The sequence below is a fragment of the Gobio gobio genome, assembly GCF_949357685.1.
Source record: "Gobio gobio genome assembly, chromosome: 23".
In the NCBI taxonomy this organism is placed as follows: domain Eukaryota; kingdom Metazoa; phylum Chordata; class Actinopteri; order Cypriniformes; family Gobionidae; genus Gobio; species Gobio gobio.
In genome coordinates, this window is record NC_137119.1 from 36657256 (window position 1) to 36684437 (window position 27182).

The window sequence follows — 27182 nt, forward strand, 5'->3', positions numbered from 1 at the left end:
ACTGTAAACTATCCATTGACAAAACAGCCGGTTTATTTAAAACCTAGCATATGGCGGGGGGAAACGCTAATCTCTAAAATAACCAATCATCTGCTGATTTAATTGGTTTATCACAACCATTTTTTACTTGAAAACAATGCATGCATTATATATTGACAGAGCTGCTGGTGGATCTAAAAACTGGCATATGGCGGGGAAAAAACACTTCTGTTCAACCAACTGCAGAGTTATCGGCCAATGCGATCATCTCTAAACTAACCAATTGATTCGTTGGTTTATCACAACAATTTCTTTCGAAATCTAAAATTAAAAAAAAAAACATGCACTATCCATTGGCAAAGCAGTTGGTATATGTAATAACTGACACATGGTGAAAAACACCAAAATGCAGTTATCGGCCAATGCAATCATCTCGAAATGACAAAATATTACCGATATATATATGGCCTATCGCCGCACAAGTTACGTCTTAGTTCACAAGGACAGGTTGCACACCTCCGAGAAGCTATTCATAAAAGAAAACACATCTGCATCCGTTGTACCACATGTAAATGAACACAAGCAGCTCGGCGTGAATCTCTCTGTCTCACACTCGTATAAACACACCTCTAGAGCAGATGTCATTGATTAAAGCTGATGGGCAGGCCCATTAGCGCTTTGATATTATATATCTGTCAGCGGTGACACAACTGAACGCACGCTTGCAGAATGATCATATTTAAAACGGTTCCGGTGAATACTTAGCAGAAAGATTAGACCGGGCCTCATCGAGACAGACTCTTTTACTTGCGGACACATGCGTTCATTCATTTGCGCTCCTTCACTCCCTCACTCTCTTTCTTTTTCTCATCCTCACCCCCCCCCCCCTCATCTCCCCAATCCCACACACCCCCCAGAGTTCCTAATGGTCTTTAGATCAGGGGGAAGTGTATGAATTACAGACTACAGAAAAAGACAGGGCTCAGCTAGACCGCCATGAATGAAAAATTACCCCTTTGTTCCCTCGCATCAATTGCATGCCTAATGAAATCAAAATCAGATTGCATAATCAAGTGTACGTCCTCCACTCGGCGGAGGCCCACTGCGAATGGTAACCTTTTCTCTCTCGAGTGGAAATTAACACAATTTCCCTCTAATACGGAGCAGAGTGGAAAAGGGAAACGGGAAAAGCGGTCCGTGTCAAATTGGGACCCGAGCGTTTCGGAGTAAATTTGTGTTAAACCGAAGGTCAACTGGCGTATCTACAAAATAACGCAGATAAAAAGCCATCTCAGACCTGCACATGTTGTCTAATGCATGTAAAAACACTACTTAAATGGTTTATGTATATAAACTATAAAAATAGTTAAAAAGATCAAAACTGGTTATTAAAATGGCTTGAATGATTGAAATCAACGTGAAAGTCCATTTACAGCACATTGAACAGAATAAAAAATAGAACAGAAATTGGATTTGATATGTCAGGAATCTCATATTTACTGACAAAAATATTAGTTGATAGGGGTGTAACGGTACACATATCTGACGGTTCTTACGTACCTCGGTTTTGAAGTCATGGTTCCTTACCTGTTCGGTTTTACAAAATTGCTATTTATTTATTTTTTTTCAACAGCGGTTTACTGAAAAAATTGTGCCTGTCCTTAAATGAATTCAATTATAACAAAGTTTCTTAAAGATAATGCTGTAAACTATAGGGAGCCCTTACTTGCACATTACTACAATATTAAAGTTTAACAACAGAGCCCAAACTATGAGCCTAAATTCAGTTGCTATTTATTTTTTAGATATAATAACACTCAAATAACATAAACTAAACAAATAAATTAAGGCAGTTTTTGCATTAACTTCTAAATCTAATAATAAAATAGTTTGTTCTCCAATTCGTTGTTGAAATATAATCATTTATACACAGTGTCTGTCATTTTCATGACAGATTTATTTAAAGATACATTACATAAACAAGACATCACTAACAGGTTAAGTAGAATATAATTCATATATATAGGCTAATATAGGGCATATATTTAGTGAAAGAGTTCATCTCTCTAGTGAACTAACAGCTGTGGACACTGAATGACTTCTGAGGTAAATCTACGTGACATTGTTTACAAGCTGTTTTATTGTCTTTCTGCGGTTGAAACACTGATTGAGAGATTACACGACATATAATATGTTTCAGTAAATTGTAATGTATCCTCAACATACCTTAAGATATTAATTCATGTTTATTCTTTAGGAAGAGATGCTCTGCCGCTTGAACTGACGCGCCTATACAGTGATCAGTCACGTACGTTAAAGAGCGTCAAAATGGCATTTATCGTTTCAATTTCGTGATAAAATGGACTGAATACATAATATGTTAATGTGGGAACTCGGATTGAAGTATGTTCCGCGCTTAAAACAAGCCGACTGTTAATGTTAAATATTGCATTCGGAACCGTTCGGTAAACACGTGCACCGTACCGAAAGCCCTGTTCCGAAACGGTTCCGAACAAATACATGTAGCGTTACCCCTTTTAGTTGAGGGTTTTTTGGGAGGATCTTATGTATGTAAAACAGCAGTTTTTGCAAATGTAAGTTAAAAGGGTCATGAATTGAAGAATCAAAATTTCCTTGGTCTTTTGACAGGTCATCGTACCATAAAATACAGTTTCGGAACTTAAAACTTCTTTGTTAGTCCAAAAACAGCTTTTATTGAAACCAAGCTCCAAAGGCTACTCGTTTCGGATTTTGTCACATTATGATGTAATAGTGTGACGAAAGACTGTCTTTGCAGAAGAAGATCAACGCCTACTTCTATGTCACCACATCTTAGGCCCCACCCACTGGCGTGTTAGTGAGATGACGAGGAGAAGAGTAATATGCTTACTGGAATAAAAACATTACCTTTCAAAGGATCCCAATGCTAGGAAAGTGCTGATTTATTTTCAACTATGTGAATGTCTCAGTTGAGCATTATTTATTTGTATTCGGTACATTTCACTGTGGATTCCTTGGCAAATCAGTCGCAATTTCGGCGTAGGCTTTGCAAACAGACTTTTACTGTAAGATATGGACCCGACAGTAATGCCACAACATGGACGTCATCGCGTTAATTCTAATGCCTAATCTGTGATCAGTGATTTCTGATATGTATTGATTCACGTACAGTCAGTTGATCTTTGCCTCAAAACTGTTTAAATCAATGCATCGGTAAATCAAGCCATTGACTAAATGATACTCAACGTTATAGTCGCTGGAGCTGTCAATCACACAGCACAAGTTTATCAGTTCTGGGCTCATCCCAAAACTCCCGTTATAATCAACAACGCTGTCTAAACTGCACATTGAATCTCTTATTTTCATTGTTTGCGCACTGTTAGTTATGATAAAAGCATTTTTGAGAGTGCAGAAATTGAGTTGCAATGACTAAATCACTGCATTCATGTGTCATCTGCTCAATGCTCATCACTGCAACCTTTCATGCGATCTAAATATAATGCTAAAATCAACACTTTTCATGATTATATATATAATTATATATTTCAATCTCCACAGCTGTAATAGTACAAATTTAGTAAAAGTTCCACATGTAATACTTATTTCAAATCCAGAGATGTCAACCAGTGGGCGTTTACACTGAAGTCTCACAGCAGTCACGCCCCTTCAAATCAGAGGGCTAAAATCTGGATAGAAAATGGCCTTTTATAACTAAATGATGCCCATTTTTGATGTAAAAATTAGGGATGGTCCGAATACCATTTTTTTGAGCTTTGGTAGTAATCAACAAAGAATATTTGAAGCTTCAGAGGGAGGGGGCTGAAAATATTCTTCTCTCTAATAAAGGCAGGAAACTGGAGAAGCGAGAACGGACACTGCACTAGTGATATAAAACACACAGGTATGTTATGTTCCGTCCCAGTAACAAGCTCCTAAATTTCCCAGTAGATTCATTTAGATTGATAATAATGGGTAATAGGTTTGCTGTGATAGTCGGTTTTACCAGTGTTCAGGCATAACACCGGTTACATCCCTTGCCCACTGCAGCACCGCCCCCACCGTCATGTTGATATATTATAGTAGTAAAAATCCTTTAGCTCAGTTACAGAACATATTAACTACAATCAAAAACTGAACGTGCAGCATGAGCCGAACGAGAGTCTCAGCACAGACAAGCAGCTGAATGACAAGATGATCACGGATGATTTGGTTTCAAAGCGAAATGTAAAAGCGCCTATTTAAGGGAGTGTGTCATTGTACCGTTTTGTTGTTGTGTTTCACATTAAGAATAATAGGCTAATGAACCCACCATTCAAGCAACCCGCCCCTGAATTGGAGCTAATTCTAAACCGAAAGTAAAATGCGCACGTTCATGCAGTTCATGACCCCTTTAGTAATAAATGTAATTATTATATTTGGATTAGATGATATCTGTAACATAAATGTAATATTACATCCACAAACTAAATGCAACATTAAAACTTAAATTTGCAAAGAGCGAATCGAATGCACTGATGAATCTGAACTAAGTTTTTTTTATGAATACACAGTTACAGTAACAATGTACTAGACTTAATTCAATATCCAAGACATCCTCTAAAACAGGGGTCTTCAACTAAAATTGCTTGAGGTCCAGTAAATGAACCCTCCTCACCGGCCGAGGTCCGGACAATTATATACCTAAAAACGATAATTTATGTTTATTGCCAGACTAAAGAAATTAGTGTAGATAACGTTTGTTCTTAATTGAACAAAATCTAATATGTTCTCATATGGACAAAACATGTCTGTTCATATTGTTAAAGCAAACATAGGTAATCCTTCACAAAATTTATCTCATTTTGTTCTTTGAGTTGCTTTGGTACAAAATATCTAAATTGAACCAGTAATCATGTCTGACAAAAATATGATGAACTAAAAATGCCTTCATCTCTAAATCTGCACTGAAAATACATTCATTTCAACATTACTAGCAGCTAAAGTGCTTTTTTCCCCTGCTGAACTGAGATAAAAAAAATAACAATCAATGAACGCAAACCCCCCTGGTTAAAAAAAAAAAAATCTGAAATCTCATAACACATTTCATGTTCATTCACATGTATAGTCTCTTAACTAAATGTATCTAATATTGAACACTGCTCTCTTCTGTGCTTCAAATTGCACTGGTAAAATATCATTAGCAATATCATTCGGAAACACAAACAGGCAAAAATAAAGTGCCACCGGTGGTCTTAAAATTAATTATTACAAATTAAAAATTGTGTTTAATGTTTCCACTTTTGACAACCGCAACAGGATCAGAGCAAATGAGACACACAGGCCTCGTACAGGATGCAGGAAGAATAAATGCATTCATCTCGGAAAACTCGGTTTTCAGCGTCAACTTTCCTCATTTTTGAAAATGCCATTGTTTTTGCGCGCCGCTTTCTGCTCTCAGTCTCTTCAACACTGTATGCGTGACTGCGCGTCTGAATGTAGCAACAGTGAGCATAGTAACGTTAACTGTCGTTGCAACCCGTGGCGACATAGGACCCAAACGGTTTTACTGAGCTGCCTGATATAAATGCGATTTTCTTTTTTTTTTCATGGCATTTGGCATTTATTTGTTTTATTACGTCAAAAGGCTTCGCGGTCCAGATGGACGCATCTCGCGGTCCGGATTCGGACCGGAGTCCGCTAGTTGGCGACCCCGGCTCTAAAATATGCTACATTTATAAGTCTCTAAATCATGAAGAATTCATAACACAATAACACATTTTATGTTGATAAATCGATGCGTTTAAATGTTTTCCAAAATGTTAGAATGTTTTTGTGTATAGTTCGACAGCTAATTTCATAATTTTTCACATTTTCGTAATAAAAATAAATTTTAATAATTTTAAAGTAAAATGGACTGAAATGAACAAGACGTTATTAAGATATTACTTATCTAAATTTTACATTTTCATCAAAAGGAAAAAATAATTTGAAAGTGTTATTGATGACAGCAGGAAAGTCACTTGAGGCTGAGCAAGTAATTAGATTAAACCACAAATATGTATTGAGAAAACAATATCAAATATAATTTTCAGTGATACATAAAACAACAGTGATATATAAAACACTTTCTTTAATAAATTATTATTTGTTTATGTGTGCAACTAGGCCTATAACCTAAATACAGATGTAACCAGTCTTAACTAATGCTATAGTCTGTGTGTATTAGCTGCCCGAGGCCACGGTTGAGCTCTTTACCCACACATCTCTATTTTCAGTGGCTTGAATAAAACAGGTCCAGATGTTGTGACTATTTCAGGTCCAAATGCCCTAAAATCCTCCTCTTTCCAACCTTACGTTCACCCTCTCCTCTGCAGTCGACTGAAGGTTAATTAGTTGCCAACCTGAACGCAATCGCAACTTTTTTTGGTTTTCCGAGCAACCCCATTCATCTGGCTCAGCAACACTGACAAATGCTCCTTATGTCTCTGTGACCAATAAACCCGGTTCCCTATCCAACACAAGACTGGACACGAGCCAGAAAACTGCAATTCCCAGAAGCCCTTGCTGACCTGTCTTTAATGGTGCAAAAGCAATTAGCCCAGGCTAAGTGATACTGAGGTCCTGGCCGGTTATGTTTCCGCAGCGGTCCTGCCAGCTTGCAGAGCCCCTGGAGAAAGTTGCTCCTGTTTTTTATTAATTACACTTGATCTCAGCTCCCTAAATCCAATTATACCTTCCCAATCCTCCCAAAGAGTAAATCTGGTTCTTGCAAGGCAAAAATAAAGCGATATACAGCCAAACAACCGTACAGTTTTCTGAATTGATACCAATGACACTTTAGTCAAACGGTTCCTTTGTTTTGTTTTTTTACACACATTGGGTAGAGCTTCGAGAGGTTTTTAATGAGGAATCCATTTTAAGTTAATTTTAAATGGACTTGAACAAGAAACAACTTCATTTGCGGCTTGTTAAATAATTATGCTAGTTTTTGGCCTAAAATACCGTAACACAAATTAAACAAATGCATTTTAAAGTGTTAGTTCACCCAAAAATGAAAATTCTGTCATTAATTACTCACCCTCATGTCGTTCGACACCCGTAAGACCTCCGTTCATATTCAGAACACAAATGAAGATATTTTTGTTGAAAGCTGATGGCTGAGAGGCTTCAGATAGGCCTCCATTGGGATTCAGTACATTAATCCTCCCAAGACGCATGAAAGGCACTTAAAACGTTGTTACAAAGTCCATCTCACCACAGTGGCTCTACAATAATTTTACGATGCGACGACAATAGTTTTTGTGCGCAAAAAAAAAATCAAAATAACACCTTTATCCAGCTTGTTATTGTCTTCCGTGTGTGCCTCCACGACGCATACGCGAGAATATGACGCAGATCCGGCGTTCGGGAATCCATGAAATGCACACTTAAGCCCCATTTTGAGAACTACGCGGAGACCTAAAGCACGATCAATGTAGAATCCAACAGCTTAGATACGCGCGTCTTCCTCTGCTTGTAAACAAATCGCTTCTGGGTCATGTGTCCGAACGCCGGATCTGCGGCATATTCTCGCGCATGCGTTGTGGAGGCACACACGGAAGACAAGAACAAGCTGGATAAAGGTGTTATTTTGATTTTTTTTTTGCGCACAAAAACTATTGTCGTCGCATCGTAAAATTATTGTAGAGCCACTGTGGTGAGATGGACTTTGTAACAACGTTTTAAGTGCCTTTCATGCGTCTTGGGAGTATTAATGTACTGAATGCCAATGGAGGCCTATCTGAAGCCTTTCTCAGCCATCAGCTTTCAACAAAAATATCTTCATTTGTGTTCCGAAGATGAACGGAGGTCTTACGGGTGTCGAACGACATGAGGGTGAGTAATTAATGACAGAATTTTCATTTTTGGGTGAACTAACCCTTTAAATGCAATAATATTTGACTGTTTTAATATGCATTCATTGTCTTATTGTTAACAAATTGTCAACGCACATTACTTTAAAGAAAAAAAAATTCTTCACAATTTTCCACAAAAACAAAACATAACTTAATCCACCTCTGTTATGATTTTCCTTTTCCTCCAGCTGCCTCATATAGAGATAGTTTTCACAATACAATAAATTCCTGAAGTATAAAATTCAATCTTCACCTTTTTTGCAAACGTGTCACATTAAAAAAGCATTTCATGTCAAATTTAACGCTGTTACAAGTAAGAAATTCATAAATTTTAAAGTATAACACTACTGAATCAGTTCACACTTACTTGTGGCGCCGATACCGAGTTGTAAAGTGCTGCGGTCTTTGGTCAGTCCGTTGGTTTTCGGGCTGGCTGTAGGGGCGACCGTGGCCACCGCTCTGGGCGGCCTCTTCCCAGGTACCTTCACCGTCGTCCGCAGCAAATCGATTTCTTTACCGTGGATGTTCTGCATGTAGTCCTGAAAAATGAAATACAACATCATGTAGTTCTAGATGTAGGCTGAGAAATTGGTCAAAAGTAACCCCACATCTGACATCTCAAATTCAAAATCACAGTCCATTCAATATGTGCCCAAAATGTAACGTTTCAAGACAATTTTAGTACAGTATTTCAGCCTCATTTTTAGTCAAATGCAAATTAACTGAGCCAGACAAATGTCATAAAATCGTTTGGTTGTAGTATTATTTAGCTACCAACTCTAGTATTAAGTTTTTGAGTATTTAATTATTTTCTAGTATTTAAAGTCGGTATGAAGCTGCAATCTACTTTTCTTCCCTGTTGTGGCGTATATCTGAGTGAAACAGCTTTTCAAACAAGAAAAAATTTGATTATGATTTTGTCCTTGGGGAATTGATTGGAGGGTTGTGGTTTGCTATTGGTGGAACTGTGAGTGACAGGTTGCCCCGCGTGCTATTTTCCAGCATTTAAGTATATTCTACTATTTACGTTTTTTGTACTTCTATAGAGGGTATGCATTGATGTCACTTTCCTGTCTGAACACGCCCCCTCAGCCGGACTGAGTGGCAGAAGAGCTGCTGCTGCTTATTGTTGTTCAATTTGAGCCTCTGACGAGAGTTTGCGGGAGTGCCACGACGCATGCGCGAGAACTGAGATTAACCCTACTCCGAAAGAGTGAGCAGCCAGTAACAAGTAGTAGTAGAAGAAGAACGCTGTAATCTCAGTTCTCGCGCATGCGTCGTGGCACTCCCGCGAACTCTCGTCAGAGGCTCAAATTGAACAACAATAATAGTGGGATAAAGTCGTTATTTTTGTTGTTTTTCCGCTCAAAAAGTATTTTCGCCGCATGATAGACTTAATACAGAGCCACTGTAGTCATTTGGACTCCTTAAATTACGTTTTTACTTACTATTCTGGGCCATCAAGTTTCATTCCCTCTGAAAGCCTATGGAGGAGTGAGACAGCTCTCAGATTTCATCAAAAATATACTAAATTATGTTCAGAAGATGAACGAAGGTCTTACATGGTTGGAACAACATGAGGGTGAGTAATTACTGACAGAATTTTCATTTTTGGGTGAACTAACCCTTTAATAGGGGAAACTGCGAAAACACGAGTAAAACAAACAATTTAAACTAAAGGTTGGACTAGATATAAGTGTTCCTTACAACTTAACAAAAATCCAGTGATCCATGGATATTGACATGCAGCCAGGAATCGTGTTTCCTGACATTTATGTGGCTTATTTAATCGCCGGGGAAATACATGAAGCAAATTTGCCTGTGAACGCTTTATATAAATACAATATAGGTAGGTCTAAATCTGGGTGATCACTTATATGATATGTTATACACTCACCTAAAGGATTATTAGGAACACCAGTTTAATTCCTCATTAATGCAATTATCTAATCAACCAATCACATGGCAGTTGCTTCAATGCATTTAGGGGTGTGGTCCAAGGTTATTATAGTTTTGCATTTTTAAATTAGTTTTTATTTTATTATCGTTTTCGATTTTGCAACAAATTTCAGTTTAGTTTTAGTTCGTTTTAGAAATTATTTTGCTAGTTTTAGTTTAGTTTTTATTTTGTAAACACATTTCTATTTAGTTTTTATATATTTCGTTTCAGTTTTAGTTTTAGTAATTATAGTTTAGCAGAGTTACCAGAAGGCAGTGTAGAGACCAAATAAAGATTTTTAACTTCAGCAAAGTTTAATGTTTGCTCCGATTAGAGTTTACTCTTATGCAGACATCTTAATAATATAAATAATATAATGTAATACAGATTGTTTTATTTAAAGGATTAGTTCACTTTCAAATAAACTTTTGCTAGAATTTACTCACCCCCTTGTCATCCAAAATATCCATGTCTTTCTGTCTTCAGTCGAAAAGAAATTAAGATTTTTGATGAAAAGATTTCAGGATATTTCTCCATATAATGGAAGTCAATAGACCCCAAACGGGTCAAGGTCCAAATGAGAGGTTCAGTACAGCTTCAAAAGGGCTTTAAACCACATCAAACGGTACCAGACGATCAATAAGGGTCTTATCTAGCGAAACGATCGGTCATTTAAAAAAAAAATTAAATAAAGTTTAAGTTTTATAAGCACAAATGCTCGCCGTGCTCTGTTCAGTGATGCGCGCTCGTGACGTCACGTAAAACACAATTACGTTGAAAAGGTTAGATGCTAGACGCAGCGGAAGTACCGAGTCAGTGTTTACAAATGAGCGGAAGGAGGACCGTATCCACATATTAGAACGTCTTTGTGCCTGCGTAGCGCAACCTTTTCAACGTAATTTTGCGTGACGTCACGAGCGCGCATCACTGAACAGAGCACGGGCGAGCATTTGTGCTTATAAAACTTAAACTTTATTTATTTTTAAAAAAATGACAGATCGTTTCGCTAGATAAGACCCTTATTGATCGTCTGTTACCGTTTGATGTGGTTTAAAGCCCTTTTGAAGCTGTACTGAACCTCTCATTTGGACCTTGAACCGTATGGGGTCTATTGACTTCCATTATATGGAGAAATATCCTGAAATCTTTTCATCAAAAATCTTCATTTCTTTTCGACTGAGGACAGAAAGACATGGATATCTTGGGTGACAAGGGGGTGAGTAAATTATAAGCAAAAGTTTATTTGAAAGTGAACTAATCCTTCAATGCCATGTCAGCAGCTAAGGCTATATTCATGGCAAAAATTAAATTACAAAAATACAAATATCATATAAATACAATAAAACCAAGCAAACAAACACGTCATATACAAGATTTTTTAAAATCAACTTATGATAAAAAAATCCAAAACCTTTTCATGCATAATCTTACTAAATAAGTTCTTAAGTGAAATAACTTGATAAAAGAGCATTCTTGTTTTAACCCAGGACAGTCCAACAAAATATGTTTAACAGAGAGGGGAATCTGCAAAACATGCATAAAGTTGGGTCTTTACCTTTAAGCAAAAAAGCTTGAGTCAAACTATGACCTATACGACAAAAATGGTCTGAGATTGAACAAAGAACCAACACCAGATGAAATATTGTTAAATAATTAAAAGCTTATTTATTTAAAGATTATTTCTTCAGTAGTACAATGTAGGCTAGCAGTGTGACCACAGCTAAAGTCATGTGACTACAGCCAACACACACTGTTGTGAAGACAGTGGGATTAAATAATGAAGTGTATATGCTTTATGCATGTGTGTGTGTGTGTGTGTGTGTGTCCTGGTATTCCCTACTTTGTGGGGAAATGTCTCCACACGGATGATAACATTATTAGTAGTAAATGATTTGTAAAAACAATGATAACACCTTTGAGCCTGTCAATATTATGCGAACATGAAATCTCAAACACACAGTAGCACTTGCTACTATAGTTTCTGTTGCACCTGCGTCTCTCGTCGGTGCGTATGTAACGGCGTTCTAAAAGCAGTGACTTTAAGTTCAACGTGCATCTCATTACCTTGTGTCATTTCCCATTTCACTGCCACGAACGCATTCTTTGTGAACAGCTGTTGAACGGGACTAGCGATGTGTGTTCACTGCACGCGTTGCGTCACAGGACAGCGGTTAATCTCCTCAGCCACTTCACGCGCTGTAGCTCCACAGACACTCCCTCAACCGCTACAGGTCAGATTCTCCGCCTCAGTAAAGAGAGCTTATAAAATACGAAAACGAATATTTATTTTTGCTAATTATTATTTCATTTCAGTTCGTTTTTCAGTAAGAGTTGTAAGTTTAGTTTAGTTTTAGTTTTTCATTTATTATGATTTTTTAATTTTATTTCAGTTTACGAAAATGTTTTTTGACCAATAGTTTTAGTCTTAGTTTCAGTTTTCGTTTACGAAAATAACCTTAGTGTGGTCCTAATCTTCTAATCTAAGGTTCTAATCTCCTGAACTCCAAACTGAATGTCAGAATGGGAAAGAAAGGTGATTTAAGCAATTTTGAGTGTGGCATGGTTGTTGGTGCCAGACGGGCCGGTCTGAGTATTTCACAATCTGCTCAGTTACTGGGATTTTCACGCACAACCATTTCTAGGGGTTACAAAGAATGGTGTGAAAAGGGAAAAAGATCCAGTATGCGGCAGTCCTGTGGGCGAAAATGCCTTGTTGATGCTAGAGGTCAGAGGAGAATGGGCCGACTGATTCAAGCTGACCACTGTGCAGGCTGGTGGTGGTGGTGTAATGGTGTGGGGGATGTTTTCTTGGCACACTTTAAGCACCTTAGTGCCAATTGGGCATGGTTTCAATGCCACGGCCTACCTGAGCTTTGTTTCTGACCATGTCCATCCCTTTATGACCACCATGTACCCATCCTCTGATGGCTACTTCCAGCAGGATAATGCACCATGTCACAAAGCTCGAATCATTTCAAATTGGTTTCTTGAACATGACAATAAGTTCACTGTACTAAAATGGCCCCCGCAGTCACCAGATCTCAACCCAATAGAGCATCTTTGGGATGTGGTGGAACGGGAGCTTCGTGCCCTGGATGTGCATCCCACAAATCTCCATCAACTGCAAGATGCTCTCCTATCAATATGGGCCAACATTTCTAAAGAATGCTTTCAGCACCTTGTTGAATCAATACCATGGAGAATTAAGGCAGTTCTGAAGGCGAAAGGGGGTCAAACACAGTATTAGTATGGTGTTCCTAATAATCCTTTAGCTGAGTGTATATATCCTCATATCTTCCAGCTCTAAAAAAGTATACAGTTTTTGTAAGTGTTGATTAAAAAAAAAAAAATAAATATGCAGAATAAAAAATGGTAAATATTTAATTGATGAGGTGTCGATACAATATATAGGGTATGATTTTACCCCAGAATTCAACATTGACACAAAATCATAACTGCAAATCCACATTTTGCTGCCTGGAGTCCAGTTGTTACTGTGAATTGCAGCGATGCATTTGCTTCTCTTTTCTGTAGCTTTGCACTGTAAAAATGCACCTGTCAAATCTGTTTGTACAGTCAATCTCAAAGCTCTTTCCTTTTTTAGATGTGTTTTTCGTGGCATTTACGCTGAAAACCAATGCCGCCTCTCAGTCTTTCTGCCACTCAGTGGGCGTGACCCGACAGTGACGTCACATGCATACCCTCTATTAACCACTGCCTCATTTGCCTGAAATTAAATACGCCTAAAGTGCACACCATCTGTGCGTTGTTTGTTAAAGCGCTTACACCAAGTAAGAAAAAAAAATAAGCTAAGAAAGAAACTTCTGAAAGGTCCTGCAGCTTTAAAAACAAACACAACGATGAATAAAAGCCTTGGACAATCAAACTAGCAGCAGACCCACGCAATCTATTTCACCTGTTTCCACGCTGCCGCAGATTAGCAAAATTAGCATTAATGACTGTGAGCAGACTCATTCCAATTTAAATCGGGCTATTCCATTTTCATGGGAGTTTGCAAAGCGAAAATGGGTTAAGCCAAGGTGCAAATCACCCTGCTCAGCACAAAAGAGGCGAGCAGAGATTTTGGCCTCGAAAGTCTCCCGCCAACTCCTCTTCACTTTTATTGCGCCCCATAAAGCACTAATTTCTTCAAAAGCCTCAGTACTAATTACCCAGTGAGCGCTCTCATTCCATTTTATTGCTGGAATTAACAGCCAGTTTGAGGCGCAGAAAGCTATTAAGATGTGTGATTAAGCCATATTCAATTAGTTTCTACAAACAATTTAATTGATGTAGCAGACAGAATTAACAGAAGGGGATTGTGGGATAGCTCGGCTGGCTGCGGCGCAAAATTAAAACGTCTTTCCGTGCATCTCTCTCTCTCCGTCTTTCTCGTTGAGCTAAACGAGTGGTCCACAGGTGTCCAAACCCAAACGTCTCTAACGATTATGACGCCCATGGCATTGTGTGCCTATTACACACATCGCTGGCATGAGATGCGCATTATATCGCTAATAAACATGCAGTTGATGTGAGAGACGTGAGTTTGGCCAAGATATTAATTCCGGTCATAGTCCGTGGAGACCGCTAAATGTGTCTCGTGTAACTTGTCTTGACGGTCAAGGTACGCCGCTTCTCCGGTGCATCTTAATTAGGAAGCCCTTATTAATTACTAACCTATGTTACAAGTGTCGTAGAAACACAAGAACAAAGATAGGCGTGAGCGTGGCGTATGCAAATGAGGGGAACCGAGGAAAAGGGACGTGTGGGGAATGAGTGAGAGGGGATTTTTGGGGGTATTAAGACCACGCGGGGGTTCTGACAGAGATGAATGTTCTGCGCCGAATGGCCTGTGCTTTTCCCGCGGCGACTGCCGTAAGAAACGGCCGCTGCTGTAGCGACGGAAGAGCAGCTGACCTGTCCGGCTCTCGTCTGTGTTAGTAGAAACCTAGAAAATACCTCAGAGAATGATAAAGATACCAATCATTCTAGTGGAATCCATATGTCCCACCTAAAATGTCCGGTTATGTCAACATCATAATCGATTTCATGGTGGTTTTAAATGGAACGAGATGTCTGATTCGTGAACAGTTCTCTTTCTATGCAAATCGGTTACAAACACATCAAAGAGGAACATTAGGAGAACATTATAGGAACATTCTCCAAACCTAAAATGAACATTCAATTTACTTTCACCAAAAAAATCATTTACTCAACCAAGTTGTTCCAAACCTGTATGGACTTCTTTCTTCTGCTGAACACAAAAGAAGATATTTTGAACAATGTCTGTTGCCAAACAGTCGATGGGTCCCATTGACTTCCATAGTATTTTTTTTTCTATACTATGGTGGTCAATTTGTTACCCATATTCTTTAAAATATCTTCTTTTGTGTTCAACAAACGCTTTCTTTGGGACATATTGAGGGCGAGTAAATGATGACAGTATTTTTATTTTGGGTGAACTATCCCTTTAAGAAAACTTTCCTGGCTAACCAACAGAGAACCTTAGAATGTATATTCTAATGTTCTTAGAACAAAAAATAACATTCCAAGAATGTTCTCGGATCCAAAAAGTAATAGCTGGGTAAGAGCTAATTTGGTTAAATTGGGAGGCTCAAACAAATAAGTAAATGAGTGGCATCATCAAATGAAGGAATTTACACTAAGTACCAATCAGTGAATCATTTGTTTGAATCAGTTCACTGAATCAAATCATCTGAATGAACCAATTCCGCAAAATGAGCTCTAACCCAGCAAAGGAGACGCATACTCACATGTAAACTGGGGTGGTACGTGAGCAGGCCGTTGTCACACAGAGTTACGTATTTCTTCTTCCACTCCTTATTAAGTGATTTCCCACTCCTTTTTAACAAAATCCCCTGTTCAAGACAAAAACAATAAGTAATGAGAAGATTTCAGATACAAAAACATTCACAATACTCTGATTAATAACCAGCAGAGGCATTTTAATAATACAAAAAACATTTTCATGTTCGGGATGAAGTAGTATCAGCTGGTTAACCTCTGAGATGTCAAGACACCATCATAAAGTAAAGCAGAAGTTTGCCCAGTACTGTGAAGGTTCATGTACTCATTCACACTTGAGTCACACACACACTCGTCTGCATAAATACAAGGCCTATTTACACATAGTGTAGATTTTCACAGTCAATTTAAACCACTGCATGCCCATTGAGTTCTTCACACCAAACATTTGCTGTTAATGTTTTGTTTTACTTTGAGTAGGTTTTGCCCACACTTGTTTAATGCAAATCCATCTCCAGTGATTTGCATCAGTTTATCATGTCATTCTTGGTGTGAACATAACTTTCTATTAATTGATTTTGCAGATTATTATGATCTAAAATGACTTACAAGTGAGAAATAGTAAAAAAAAAAAAAAAAAATACATAGCTGCCATATAAAACTTTACTATGTTTCCACATAACCTGCCCACAAACACCATGTTTCATACTTTTGCCTTATTTTTAATATTTGAACAACTCTATGCCATTACAAGCTGCCTTTGATAGAACTATCAGGTTTATAAACGTAAAAATATGCTATATATTATTATTTGTTAAGTGCTCTCAAATCGATTAATAGTGATTAATCGAATCCAAAATACATAATATATGTGTGTATTGTTTATAATTATTATTTATATACAAATGCACACTCATTCATGTACATATTTAATAAATATTTGCATGTATATACTGTATATACACATATACATATACACATATACATATATATATATATATATATATATATATATATATATATTATATACATTTTATATACATAAACAAAAAATCTTAAAATATATACATGCATGTGTGTATATTTATATATAAATAATGATTATACACATTGTGTAAATACAACTTTTATTTTGGATGCCATTAAATCGCAAACAATGGATTTGACAGTTTTAATAATTAAGCACTAAATTGTTTGCATTAAACAATATGTATGTTTGTATATATATAACCCTCTGATCTCTGACATTAGCAGTTTCAAAAGCAGTAGGTTTAAGAGAGGAACCAATTCTTCCAGGCCAGGACCACTTTTTTCCTTGGTGGACACACACACAGAAGGAGGTCGGATCGGGCAGCGGCACCGTGTCTGTGCACATCAAAGACTGTGAGGAGCACATATCAGTGCTGTGGGGGAGAGCAGAGGCTAAATCCAATTTGTGCACAGACTCAGTGTGTATTCTTTTGCCTGTTGCGCCGGCGAACTCTCTCAGACCTCTGCGAGCACGAGGATTAGAGCCTGTGATCCCAAGCTCTTCAAAAGCTTCCAGCCTCAGTCCCGTCCCCTGCTCAAGGCCTCACCATCAATCTCCCGCTGTTCTTTAAAAAAAACACTCACTGAGCACTTATCCCCTAAAGTCCAGCCAGGACAAACACTCCCTGGCCAGGGCTGGAAGTGCACAGAGGTGTTTAGGGGTGGGCGGCAGGGAGCACAGGGGGGTTTGGGTGGCCTGTTTTGGCTTAATTAGGGGATTAGGGAAGATTCCTGTGCTCTTTACCACTTCCTGTTGGGAGTGAGAGAGTAGGAGGGCTCTGATGTGTTAACCGGCCGGCCTGACACTGAAGGGGATTAATCCACGTGAAGAATACACTACTTGCTTAACATCAGGGTCTGACCCGGGGTCAACTGGGTATCATGGTGTTTACCCGACAATCAAGTCCTAATCCTCTCCTCGCCTTGATCTGATCCCTGCACGGATATTCTCTACTAAATACAGCTCTATCAACTCAACCACTCTAGAAATTATTAAAGTATTAAAAACAAGTTGACATATAGTCATCTTTCAGGAGGACTTTAAACATTACTCTGTAACATATTATTTATCGTTTTATAAAAAGTAGAGCATTTGGATAAAAGCACCAGCCAAATGCTTAAAATAAAATAATGTGAAATACAATAAATAAATTAGAAATAAAGCACATTGCCTTATACAAAAGTCTTAAATATCATTTTATATTACATTCATGTAGCTCAAACAGTAAATAAAATGGCAAAGGAAAATGGCTCAAACTGTAGTCTGCCAAATGCAAAATAAATGAAATAAAATGTCAAAAGTTGACTTGTTATATATAATTATATATCAAAAAGCAAATAAAAATATCAAAGAATTGTCTGCCAAATGCATAACATAAAATAAACTGAAACAGCAAAGAAATTTAAAGAAAAACGTAAATGTAGAAAATTGACTTGTTATATATCATTTTATATTACATTAATGTTGATCAAACAGTAGTCTTACAAAGGCATAAAAATAAAAGTGAAATATCAAAAATAAAGTATGCAAACATAGCTATCTTATAATTTACGTACTCATTTCTCCAGCTTTGACCGATTGAATAATCTTGTAACACTTTACAATAAGGTTTCATTAGTTAACTACATTAGTTAACATGAACTAATAATGAACAGCATTTATTCATACTTGTTAATGTTAATATCAACATTTACAGACCCACTTTATATTAGGTGGCCTTAACTACTTTGTGCTAACATTTTAATTAATCATTTGATACAATGCACTTATTGTGTACATACATGTTTTTACATTGTACTTACATTTTTAAAATTGCCTGCATGTAGTTACATCTGTAATTAATTTTTGTAGTTACATCTATAATTACACTGTAATTATAGACACTTCCCTTACACCTAACCCTACCCTTTTTGGTGTAAGTACATAGTAGTTAAGGCCACCTAATATAAAGTGGGGTCACATTGGACAATACGTTATTAAAATCAAAAGTTGTTTTTGTTAATATTAGTTAATGCACTGTGAACTAACATGAACAAACAATGAACAGCTTAATTTTTATATAACATTAACAAAGATGAACAAAAACAGTAACAAATGTATTGCTCATGGTTACCTCATGTTAGTTAATACATTATCTAATGTTAACTAATGAAACCTTATTGTAAAGTGTTGCCCATAATCCTGTATAATCGCAGTAAAGGAAGCATGCTTGAGTGATTTGGTCAGACTTGTATTCTTGCTTGTATTTGGTGTTCACAATATATTATGATCACTAAGCTGGAACTGTCATTTCTTAAGAAGCAACCATCTGTTAGCTGAACTGCCCTTTCATTATTCGTTCAATAATGCATGTGTTCCTACAGAAGTCTTATTGGTTTGCCAATCAAATAAATTAAACGGACAGCCGGGTGACCTCTTCTGGCAACGGCTTCTGTGCACGTACATGGACGCCGCAGTAGTCACATTTGTTTCGAACAGTCATGGACGCATAAACATGATCAGTGAAATCACAGCCCACGGTGCTGAAACAGATCAATGCTAAAGGAGAGAAATATGAACGTCTAGCATCAATAAAAAGAACATAAAGCAAGATGTTCAGGGTGGATTTGTGGATCTTGGCAAATGACCTCTATGTACTTTGATAACTACTAGATTTGATAATATTTCTGAGTATGTCCATTATAAGTATAGTAATACTAATAAAAAGTACCAGGTTAACACGTTTGCTTGGACATGGCACAATACCAAGTTTTTGAAGATGATGATGGTAAAACCTTGGTATTATTTAAAGTTTTAAAAGGGGGGTGGTATATTACTACCGTTTATACATAATTTATTTAATTAAGTAAAAAATATATATTTACAGCTTAATAAATGTATATTATAAATTATTCATAAATCATGGTAGTGTTTGTTGTATTGACTTTATGTAAATAAATAATTTGCATTACAGTAAATCTTATATAAAATGGTACAAAAATAATATATGAAAAAATCTAAGAAAATAACCATTGTGAATAATGGGAATTACAAAAATATAATAAAATAATGTACAATGCAGCATTATGTTAATGCACATTTCACTTAATTAAAATAAAAAAAAGTACACTTAAAAAAAACTTTCACTGTTGTTAGTTGCACTCAATTCATCCTTGTTCACATTACTTAAAAACTCATGTAACTACACAAACTTAAATTTACTGAGTTTTTTCTACTAAAAATGAGTATTGTCAGCTTTACTTAATAACTGTTTGTTCGGTCAACTTAACATTGCTGAGTGAAATGAACAAACTGGGCAGTGGGTCTGTAGTTCCCAGCATGCTTTACAAGGGACTGCATTAAGAGAGTAAATTTAGGGATTAAAGTGTTATTTTGTGTTTTTCAGTAAAGGGAAACATGTTGTTAGTTTATGTTAGTGTTTAATGTTCAGTTATGTTGGACATTTAGAGGAGTTTCTGTAATTTTATGGTTTCCATTATGCAGAAGAGTTGTGCCTGTGTTTAGGGCACTCATATAAACATATTTATTGGATAGAATTCCTGCCCTCAATTAAATTGAGTTTGTCCAATGAGTTATTTTTGCATTTTGTTTCTAAAAATATGCTTATTATTTAATAGTTTCCCACTTACACTTGTAGAGCATATAGTTAATTCAATAAGGTAAATTAAATCAATAAATGTGTTCACCTTACATTATAAACTTTTATATATTTAACATAACATTATTAAGTAAACTGCACATAAATATTATGCAACAGTGACAAATTCAAATGGTTTGTATTTACTTTACTTGAATTTCTTTTGTTTATATAGCTAAATTGTTCAAAATTACTCAATATAGTTGCGTGGAACCACTTGACGCAGTTTTTTTTAAAAAGTAAATTCAACAAGTAATTTTTTTAAGTGTATATAAAAATGTATATATTTAAAAATGTTTAAATTATGGTGATGAGAATTTAGGAGAAAATGTGATGTCTTAATTGTCATGAGAATAAATCGCACGACACAAACCCCCCTAAAAAATACACACACAAAAAAAGATTCACCCGGATGCAAAAGGTGATTATTTACATTAGACTATTTTTTTTACCACGAGCTACAGCCCCAATTAGCCAACATATACAAACGCCATATTGAATGCACACGCACCTGTCTGTCCTCTATCTCCTAAACCAACAACAGACACACATACACCAATCCCTCTCTTCCTGTAGCTCAAACAGACATGTCTATCATCATGATGGCCGGAGTTCTGTGGTCAGCGGAGGAGAGGAGGGGGAAAGAAAGAGGAACTTACTGGGATTAAACACAAAAGCCTTGTGTTGACAGTCTCCCTGTGTCACCCCTGAGCTATCACTGCTATTGTTGTCCTTATTTACCATTTTTACTGATTGGGAGGGATGGGGGGGTCCACAGTGTGTAATTTGCCCAGTGGGAGGTAATTATACTCCCATGGCACTTTGATCTTCCTGACTGTGCATTTGACTGGCCGGGCAATCAGCTCCATTGAAAAGTATCCCAGCATGGCCAGCGTCCCCCCTCTCCTTTACTCTCTCTGTGACTATCCACTACAGACAAACAGATTACAATGACTGCTCTTAAAGGGGTAATCTTTAAAGCCGGAGTGTAATTGATGTACAAAGGAGATAAAGTAAAGGAGGTTGACTGAGAGGATATAGTTGTGTGATATGTTAACTGTGAGAGGGACGCAACATCCCCATTATGTTCATGCTATGATCCATAATATACACCTGATTGCTTATAAACTTTGAGTAAAAATTAATATCAAATTTCAGATCTACAATTTACTACAAACTTGCCTCGTGAAAATTGTACTTGCACTCAATTTATTTGTTCTTAGCGCACAACAAAAAAACTGAATTATACGTGAATTACAAAATTAACGAAACTTCTTATAAACTACCTTATTTGTAAACTATTTCTAAACTAATCTTCAAAGTGTGTGTTATGTATTATTATTTGGAAAATTTTTCTAAACTACTTTTGCAAAACATTTTATTTAAACTACCTTATTTGTAGAATATTTTTTGGAAACTCTAAAATGTCCACTTTTGTAAACTACTAATTGTAAACTTTATCTACACTACGTTTGTTAGTTGTGTCTAAAAGTCTTTGAAAATACATTATTTGTAAACCACTATTTGTAAACTACTTTTGTTTGTTACTAAACTATTTACAAACTATTATTATTTGGAAATGATTTCAAAGCTACGTTTGTAAAACATTTTGTTTAAACTACCTTATTTGTAAAATACTACTCGTAAACTCTCTAAAAATACTACAAACTACTACCTTTGTAAACTACTTTGAAATGACTATATTTGGAAAATATTTCTAAACTACTTTTGTAAATTACTTTGAAACGGCTATTTGTAAACTACTGTTCTGAGAATTTCTACGCTAGTTTTGTAAACTACTTCTAAGCTACATTGAAAATGTGAGATTCGGAAACTATTTACAAACTACTTTTGTAAACTACTTCTAAACTTCTTTATTTGGAAACTATTTATGAACTACTTTTATAAACTACTTTGAAATGACTATTAGTAAAATACTGCTATCAAATTACTTTTATAAACTACTGCATCTGTTTTTCAACTACTACTAAACTGCCTTTCTAAACTACTTCTCAAGAACTTTATTTGGGAATGACTGTGTGCAAACTATTTTGAAATGTCTATATTTGTAAACTACTACAACCGGATTTGCTTAAAGTCAGAGGTTGCATGTGATGCTTGTCCTGGGAATGACGTCTGTTCGATGTGACAATGTTAATCTCTAGCAGGGGTTAAAGGTTAAGGCTAGGGTTCATTTGAAAATTGAATCAGAGACTCAAAAAAGAACAAATGAATGAACTCGACTAAAGAAAAATAAATATTTGACAGCAACTCCGTAAAGCACAATCGCTAATTACCGGGATGAATCCTTTCAGAATCACATTAGCTCTTTCTGACGTCAGATTTCACTAAACAGAATTTAATTTCTGTTCAAACATGTACAATCAAAAACACCTGTTTCTAATGTTGTAACAAGGAAAAAGTTCCTATACATGATATAAAACAACATGAAATGCCAGTTTAGTTTCCTAAATCATATTAAATTATTAAAAAAGTAATGGATACTCAATAATTGCACATTTGCAAATCTGAAGGGTGGCCAAATCTCAAATTTCTTATCAGTTGAGTTGGAAAAGGCTGATAATTATGTAAGAAAAAAATTCCAGTCCGGACTTAAAAAAACAACATTTAGTCCTGGTCCGCTTAGTGTTCACACTGGAATTTTAACACCGAACCTAAAGTTACTGAACCTAAAGGCATAGGGATATGTTCACAATCTGATTGGACGGCTTTTATTACGTATATTTTGCGCATGTATTTAACGAACATCGGATCGAGACCCATCTTTTCAGTTTGGTGCGCACTAGGGGTCAGATGGCGTTCCCACTAATTCAAATGAACCGCACTAACAGAGCAATCGCACCAGGGTTCGTTTTATTCCAACCAAACATGCCAAGTGTGAACACACCCTTAAAAAGATATTTACGGATCCAAAGACAAATTTTTTCACATGTAAGTTAATGGACATTCAAATACATCACAGTAAGAACAGACCAAAGACTAAGTGTAATTTTCTTATATGTTGCGATTGATTTAGAGCTAAAAGCAAGTTATTGTTCGCCAGATTATTGTATATGTAATTGCACATGGTTTGCCACTATTGCTGCCAACAGGTTACTATAGATAGAATATGTCGACTTAGTTAACATTGTGTTATACTGACATCTGTTGGTCGCACAAAGAAACTGACTGAGAAAGCCTAAAACAATCATGTTCATTTCAATTTCTAAGTCTTTAAAAATAGCCCTTTTAGTGCTAAAACACACACATACTTCATACATACATGAAACACTACTTAAGACATTACGGTGTACAATCCCACCCTATAACAGTGTACTTACCTCATATAATGAGTGTACGAATGAGGTGACATACCTGTTTGATGGGTATGGCCCTTCCACTCCCTATACTGTCAGTTTTATTCTCAATGCTCTTTGTCTGATCACTGGCTTTCCGTGACTGCAAAGAAACAAGACAAGATGTCAGTGCTAAGAACAAACTGGGAACATACATGGAGGTGGGGAAGGTGTGTGTGAGTTGTGGCTTAACTCTAGTGCGTGTGTGTGTGCCAGTGAAGTGTGTGTGTCGGTGTGTCGTGGGGGGCAACATAAAATTGCAAGAAAAAGGCTCAAATAAACGCGCAAGCAGAACGGTGCAAACATACAGCAGCACATTGAACGTGCAGTATATATAGATATATATTTACACAGACCAGGACAGACACACAAAACAAAACGACAACGGAAAATATCAAGTTCGACCAATAACGAAACACAGGAAGTCAGAACTAAACCCCCCAAGAGCTCTTTTTGCAATCTTTGGCGCCTCCCTGTGGCTTTACCAACCACAGATGCAACAGATTCAAACAATTCAAGAACAATAAATGCAGTTTTATATACCAATGTGAGGAAAAACAACACAGGTTAGCAGGGAGGAAAGGATTAAATTAATACGCTGGATCTTTTCGACAGCCTCCACCTGTGGAAACATCTGATAAACACTTCCAGGTCAGACGAGGGGGGAAAAAGATGCAGAATTAGGGTTAAATTCACAAACATTTCCAAATCAAGCAAAACCAGGGAAATTAACGTATACATTTCAGATCTGCAAGACGTCTTCGCTTCCAGGAGGCGGCTGGAAAACGGCATTGAGGAAAGAATAGATGTTAAACAGGGAATTTTGTCACACAAAATGAACCAGAAAACATCCACAACGCAACATGACTGCTCACTCATACCCGACAGACAACATCATGGTCTCATACGAAACAAGATGAGGCGCTCATTCGCAAATGGAGAGAGATATGGTTTCATCTACTCAAATAAACTAGGCTGATGTGTATTTTTCAACAGTTTATTTTCGTTTGGATATATACAGACACCATACAAATCAAGTCACAGGTTTACGTGGAAATAGTCAACAGGCAGAGCCACACATTGCAGTTCCCACAAGAGAGTTTGACTAAAGAGGCGCTGTTTCATATATCTCATATATGTATAGAATATACTTTCTATAGAATACCATTGGAAATCAAATTCAATACAAGATATACGGCAGTCTATATTTGTCCATTATTGAATGATATAAAAAAAACGAAACAGTGTGCAACGCATGGAACAGTTCATCTTACCACATTGTCATGAAAGAAAAAAGGAAATTAAACAAAAAGAACAAAATAATGGCTCTGGGTCACAAATAGATACTACATTCATACAAGTCGGTGCATTTCCGTCACGCTTCTCTACGTTTATGAAGGCCTTCATAGAGTTCAGACTTCACACCGAGCGAGCAAAACCGCGTTCGGTCGCCGCGGCACCTGCATCAACTAAACGAACGGCTTTATAAACGCATCACAACGCAATGTGATGTCTCAGGGCGTCATGTGACATCATGTTAGTTTCACAGTTAGTTGGTGGTCAGCATATCGGTCGGCACGAACAAGCAAGCTATGTCACCCGGAACCCGGATTCACATCTTTTTATTGTTGAGGGCTCCGTCGCTATGCCGGCCGTGCAGCATCGGGACCTCGACTAGCATCGCATTCGAATATGACGTGGTTTACAAAAGCCGCAGTCTTGTTAATAAAGATGAACGGAGACGCAAAGCGCCGTTTGTGGCGCTCGGTGTGAAGTGTGACTAGCTAAACTAACCCAACAGACACAGAACTCAAAAGAAAAACAGGCAAAAAAAGAAAGAAATAGGGAAAAAAAGAGAACAAAACAAAGAATATCTTGGCAAATCTCCTAGTGTTTGGAATAACCGCAAAAGTTCTGTCCTTTTGAATTGCGAAGCATCCTTTTTTGGGAGGGGGGAGGGGATAAAATTTGGGGGGTCACGAGGGTGTTGTCGATGGCTATTGTCCGAGATTGTTCAGTATACAGGATAAACATTTAGCAGTAAAATGACTGATTATGATTCAGTTCAATGTGTTCAGGTAACGAAAGTTCGAAATCTGTCTTTTTCTGTCCAACCAATGTCCTTTAAACTCAACCATGGCTGCCAAGGGGCATGTGTCCAAGAAAGCCATGGTGATACCCACGATGCAATGCGGGCTATTAGGGGGAATAAAGCAGCGCTTGTTTGCTCCTCCTCACGGAGGACCCCCTCTCCCATAATGCATTGCAGTCATACCACCACCACCACCACCACCACCAAGGGCTCATCTAATTGAGGAGAAGCTGGAAAGCCCTTTTAGTTGAAGATAGGTTGGAAACAGAAGAACAAATCTGGAAATATCGACAAAAACAGTTCAACACTTTGGTCACGGGGAGCGTGGACAGAAAGGTTGTAGAGTGAAAAAAAGCAATGGATCGTAAAAAATGCTAAGACATCTACATTGGAGATGATGGCAGATGCTTTTTACAGGGCAAATAGTGATGATGTGTCGAGAAATAATAAAACAAACAAACCCCTTCCTTCTTCCTGTGCTCTCATAGAATGAAAAATAAACAGATGCCACATCAGACCAATGACGAAAAATTGTCGTTTTTAAGTATCATGGAAGCACTGTGCTTGGTTTCCTGTCCTCTGCTGACATCTAGTGGCAAAGACACACACTTATGAAATGATATTAATGAGGGAATGGCATGAATTAAGAGGTGATAGGTAATATTAGTAAACTGGCAAACTGTTCTTTTTATATTATTCAATAATATTTAGTCTTTGAATTTTTACAAAGTAATTATTTTTATAATATATTTAACAAAATATTTAATTTATGGCTTTCTTTAAAATGTAAATATGTTTCCTTTTGATTTGGTATGGAACAAATTTATTTGTTTCTGCCTGCAAACATTTTAGTTTTTTGTAGATTTTTCATTCTGTCTTACCTTGATTTACTGGCACAGACTATATATATATAGTTTCTTTCTTTTTCTTAGTAGATGACCGTCCAAAATGTGGTTATATCTTATAGTCTACTAGTGGTAACAAATTTACTCTCTCACTGTGATCAAAAAGACTATGATTATAAGGCCACTCTTGACTTGGAACAATAAAATAACATCTAACATAAAATATATGTATATGACTTTGAAAAAAAAAAAAACTGCCGAAAATTCCGGTGATCAGCTAGCAAAGATAAAAACAAAGGCTTTCCTCATTTTTCGCATGCTATTTTGGAACATTTTGCAAAAATTTGGCAAAAAAAAGATCCAATTGGCAATGAGATGACTGATTAGAGATGTCATCGAAAGGGGGAAATTAGTGAACGGTCCAGATCTCCCAGCCGTCTTCTGAACGTTGTCGCGAGGCTGCGTGGTCCCTCCCTCCTTGGTATGGCTCCTCCCACACTCCCTCCCCGCCCTCACCCTTGTTCCCGCCCACACCGCAAGTCTGGTTCACGGGGCTCCTCAGAAGGTCATGAGTTGAAACTCCCGTTCGCTCTGCCACTCGGGCACCCAGACGGGATAGGTGGCGTGCTTCGGCTCCGATACGCGCACCGGCAGAACGTCGTGT

The 27182-nt window shown here is 37.1% G+C and overlaps 1 protein-coding gene across 3 annotated transcripts in view; it reads right to left on the reverse strand.

Moving 5' to 3' along the window:
* The window catches only part of agap3 (ArfGAP with GTPase domain, ankyrin repeat and PH domain 3), a gene marked incomplete at its 5' end in the record, with an annotated part of 270237 nt that overhangs the window by 64468 nt on the left and 178587 nt on the right, over positions 1-27182 (reverse strand). For all 3 annotated transcript variants that reach the window (XM_079806208.1, XM_079806209.1, XM_079806207.1), the window contains 3 exons: positions 8221-8392; positions 15567-15671; positions 23601-23684. In XM_079806208.1, coding sequence (XP_079662334.1) covers positions 8221-8392; positions 15567-15671; positions 23601-23684 — 361 coding nt within the window. The remainder of the gene's footprint in view (positions 1-8220; positions 8393-15566; positions 15672-23600; positions 23685-27182) is intronic.